This window comes from Pundamilia nyererei, unplaced genomic scaffold (genome assembly GCF_000239375.1).
Source record: "Pundamilia nyererei isolate P.nyererei 1_Seehausen unplaced genomic scaffold, PunNye1.0 scaffold00141, whole genome shotgun sequence".
Lineage (NCBI taxonomy): Eukaryota > Metazoa > Chordata > Actinopteri > Cichliformes > Cichlidae > Pundamilia > Pundamilia nyererei.
In genome coordinates, this window is record NW_005187542.1 from 601,885 (window position 1) to 606,378 (window position 4,494).

At 40.6% G+C, this 4,494-nt stretch overlaps 1 protein-coding gene across 1 annotated transcript in view; it reads right to left on the reverse strand.

Moving 5' to 3' along the window:
- The window catches only part of LOC102210360 (collagen alpha-1(XXVIII) chain-like), a 46,425-nt gene that overhangs the window by 16,001 nt on the left and 25,930 nt on the right, over window positions 1-4,494 (reverse strand). Inside the window, exons 23-30 of the mRNA XM_005744284.1 lie at window positions 4,338-4,406; window positions 3,328-3,396; window positions 1,760-1,828; window positions 1,554-1,622; window positions 1,382-1,462; window positions 1,146-1,181; window positions 1,031-1,067; window positions 309-866 (exon numbers count right to left, since the gene is read on the reverse strand). Of these exons, the coding sequence (XP_005744341.1) occupies window positions 309-866; window positions 1,031-1,067; window positions 1,146-1,181; window positions 1,382-1,462; window positions 1,554-1,622; window positions 1,760-1,828; window positions 3,328-3,396; window positions 4,338-4,406 (988 nt within the window). The remainder of the gene's footprint in view (window positions 1-308; window positions 867-1,030; window positions 1,068-1,145; window positions 1,182-1,381; window positions 1,463-1,553; window positions 1,623-1,759; window positions 1,829-3,327; window positions 3,397-4,337; window positions 4,407-4,494) is intronic.

A 4,494-nucleotide genomic window follows, 5' to 3' on the forward strand; every position in this document is an offset into this window, starting at 1 on the left:
TTTTTCATGCTATTTTGGCTGTGCTGAATGAATACAACTAATTTGCCAGAGGATATTATTTTATTTTAATTTTAGAATTCTTGTCTCAGTTCCTTAGGCATATTATCACAATACATTTTGTGAAGGATGCTGCTGAAGAATGCTTTATTACAGTTAGCTGTAATAAATCACCGAAAATCACATTTATGTTGCTTTTTACAAAGACATCATTCCTGTTCTATAGGAATATAATCAGAATACAATCAGCAAGCAACTCAACTCATTAACAAAGACTCATATTAAGGGTAAGTAAAGAAAATGCCTCTTACCTGGCAGGGTGTTGAAGTCATCAATGAGGAACATGTGCTCCGTGTCTGGATCAGATGCGATTAGATTCAGTTCTTTCAGGAATTCGGCCTGCGTTGGGTCTGAGGTGTTAACGATCCCCAGGGCAAACATCTCAATATTGGCAGCGTGTGCTTCTCGCACAGCTATATCCAGCTTCACTGGTTCTCGCTTGTCGGTTTGCCCATCAGTAATCACGATGGCCACTTTGCTTACTCCCAAACGTGAACTATGGAAGACCTCCTGCGTCGCCTTGCGGATAGCTGTACCAGTGTAGGTGCCCTCTCCCATATATGGGATGTTTCTGATTGCATTCTTGACATCCTGTTTGGTGACATAGCGGGCCAAGTTGAATACAGTTCTCACCTCAAGGCTGTACAGGACCAGGCCAATCCTGGTGGCGTTTCGGCCCACTGTTACCCGGTCCACTAATGCATTCACAAAGTCCTTGATGATTTCAAAGTTCTCAGGCCCCACACTCTCTGAGCTGTCAATGACAAACACCAGCTCCATAGGCCTCTCCTTACACTTGATCCCACATCCTAGAATCACATCACATCAACATATGAGATCATGGCGGAAATGTCACATTGATGAGTTCCAGTCTGTGGAACTGGATCCAGCACTTTACAGATCAGATGACACAGTGGCTTTCATTGAGAAATTAAATCTACTACAATATTTATGCCATCAAAAGATATTTTACCACAGATCTCTTTGATCAATCGAATGACGTCTTCTCTCTGCAATGAATACACAATATAAGCATATGGATAATCACAAAAAGTAAAACGATACAGATATGAACACATGACACTCACAGTGAGGCCAGCTTCACCTTTGGCACCGAGTCGGCCCTAGGATCAAAAATATTAAAAAACGTTTATTCACAAAGTGTCACTGTTTCTGCAAATCTTCCAGTTTCATGTGGCAGACAAATGTCAGTAGCGATAACAAGCAGCATAGGAGCAGGTTCAGGGGTTGGAGCCCTCTCCCCAGCCATCACAAAACAGAACACAACAAACTGAGACATGAAGGAATCATTAGCGTCACTCACAGGTTGCCCTGGGGTTCCAGGGTCTCCTACATCTCCTTTGATCCCCTTCAGCCCCCTCTCCCCTGTCAAACCTCGATCACCCTGTTGCACACCACATTGCAAAACATCAGCACTCAAAAAATTATAAATGCTCACAACCCCACATTCAGTCACGGGTAACACAGTAACTGACTTTAGCTCCAGGAAAGCCTTCTCCAGGTATTCCTCTTGGTCCTACCACACCCTGGGCCCCCTGTTCACCCTGAATCAAACACACAAGGCAGTTGTGTTACAGCTTGTGATAGATACTTACAGGTTTAGGTAGTACACAGAGCCCTGGATGTCTTGATATTTTATAGATATGTGAATGTCTATCAAGGACAATAAATTACAGCCTACCTTTGGCCCTTGAACTCCTTGCCCTTGAGGACCTGTTGGCCCAGGTGGACCAGGTCTCCCAGGGTTACCCTGCAAGTCAAAACATGTTGCTTATATAACTACAGCTCAAGGTCAGTTACAAAATAGCTACAATGTGACAAAAAAGCAGATTTGTAATTTACGAAAGAAATATTTGTTGCAGCCATACAAATGGCACAGTTACTGGGGTCAAGGCAGCAGACCTGCTGACTTGCTGTTCACATAAGTATACCGGCTCCACCTGTGGCGAGGTGTAGGCAGGGAAACACCTGTCAGGTGGAATGTTATTAAAAAAGCCAGGAACAATACGCTATTACTTAAGCTTTTTGCTGTAGTCATGACTAAATGTCAACTAGTCATGACTACAGCAAATTCAAGTCACGTGCAGCTACCAGTTATCATCAAACTCCAAAGTGAATTCAGTAATGTGTTTTCTCTTGTCTGTGTTCAGTATTAAAGCTTAAAGTTGGCAAAATATCCTCAATTTTTCTTGAATGACTTAAAAAAAAGAAAATAAGTAAAATAAGATTACTGATTTTGATTAGAAAACATCCACAACTCAACCTTGCACATGCATGTGTGACATCTGTACACTCCTCTACTTTGAATGCTTTGTTGTCTGTATGCTGCTATGACAACTCGATTTCTGGGCTGCAGTGCATCTGTGAAAACAGCTTAATCCAAGAAATTATCTGATGTCATGACACACAAAAATTTTTGACTGTAATACGTTTCCTGTTTGGGTTGACTTCATAATGTGAGAAAAGGCAATAGCAGCTATATATATCACATGTGCAATTAATAACTCAACCCAACAAAAAATTTACTTTATCTATAAGAGTATGAAACACACTTTGTATTCTTGTAATAAAGAGCAGCAACTTCAAGGTTACCAGTGTTGTTGTGAATGTTTCACATCACCATTTTCTCAGCACGGACAAGAGCTGACAAGTGTCAGTGTGCTCTGCTTTCCCATTTTTTCCTATTATTTGCGTCTTCAATTAAAACCTGCCTACTGCTGCATGACTTTGACAGAGCTCGGACCTGCACAGACAGTGGCCTGAAGCCTGTGGGGAATCTGGATATGATATGTGAGGACGTGCGGGGTGCCGGGTGTTCTTTTAGTAAGGCCTGTTAGGCCAAGTGTTTCTCATCAGACACATATGTCTGTGGAGATTCACACCCTGCACCCATGTGTCACAGTGCTGTTGGAAAAATCACGATAAATGCCACCAAAAAATGAACAAGCAGCCCAGTTGTGGGCATGTTTGCACAGAAGATAATGCACTGTTTTTTTTTTCAACCTGTTATTCTTCAGAGAATGTAACTCAGTCACAACCATCTGGCAGTACTTAGGAGAAATTTGAAAAAGGCTCCTCTCAAGTAAACACCTTAGAATGTTGTCCTCGGCTCATGTTCCCATAAACCAAATAAAAAACCAAATAAAAATGAATAATATTATAATATTTCTGATTACAAAACAGGTAAAAGAGAGTTGCTTAAAACAGAAGAGGTTAAAGATTTGAAAAATGTAAAGGTTTTAAATTTACCAGGGGTCCTGGGAGGCCTTCACCTGGAAGTCCTGGTAAACCAGGCAACCCTCGAAATCCAATATCGCCCTGCAAAGATGAATGCACAGCAAAGATAGATGAACACTGACAGCACAGCAATTTACAATCTGTCAAACAAACTCGTGCACTGACTAAAATCGTGTTTCCCTTAATTAGCTTCCCTAAACAAAAGACTAAATCTTTCAATGGTGAGATAATCTCACTTATCTTCAGTGCAGATTCAAACACAACTTGGAAATTCATCTTACCAGGACTTGACAATGGCATTGGCTCTAAATTCTGACCTCACAGAAAGAACCATCTGTGTCATATAAGGTTTACATCCTACAAGATTTTTGAAACATGGGACATTTTTGATTGAATTTTGCATTCAAACCAATAATGAATTCCATAATGTTTATAAGCAGTGACTAACTATCATCACAATACTGTATGACAGATCCAGGAGCTTTGCAGACCGCATGTCTACATGTTATAATTGTATACTGAACCTGCGGGAAGCGTCATAAACAGCAACAACTGTTAATGTGGGCTTCTGTTATTCATGTTTGTGCTGTTGCTGGTCCTTTAGCATAGTTCCTATGTTTTTTCCTTCCTAGCGTTGCCAAGTGTGTGCTGATAGGGTATTGTCTTAATGTTGGGGTTTTTCTGCAGTACTGTTTCGTCATTACCTTACAATTTTAAGCACATCAACTGTTGTTGTAATTTGGTGCTATATAAATAAAATTGATTTGAAAATGGAAGTGAATTGATTTCATATAGCTTTAGTGTGTAGACATATTTTTAAAATGACTATGTAGACCTGCAAATTACCAACACATCACTATACTGGGACCTTTGTACAAACCACAAAATCTGCTGGAAAGTGTGGAAACCTACTGTAACCTTACTATAATTCTCAACTTTTTTTAAACAAAGACCCAACTTTACACTGACATTTGAAAGAAATGCACGCTGGAAAGTTCCATCTTATGGATCCACATTCTCACCTTCGGTCCAGGAACGCCCACTCCCTCCGGCCCAGGTTCTCCTGGAAGTCCAGGCAGCCCAGGAGGACCCTGAAAAAGCAAAAAGCTAACTTAAGTATGGATTTCCAGAAAGAAGAGTAAGTTAATATTGTACTCTGAAACAAGCAGAGTATAATAC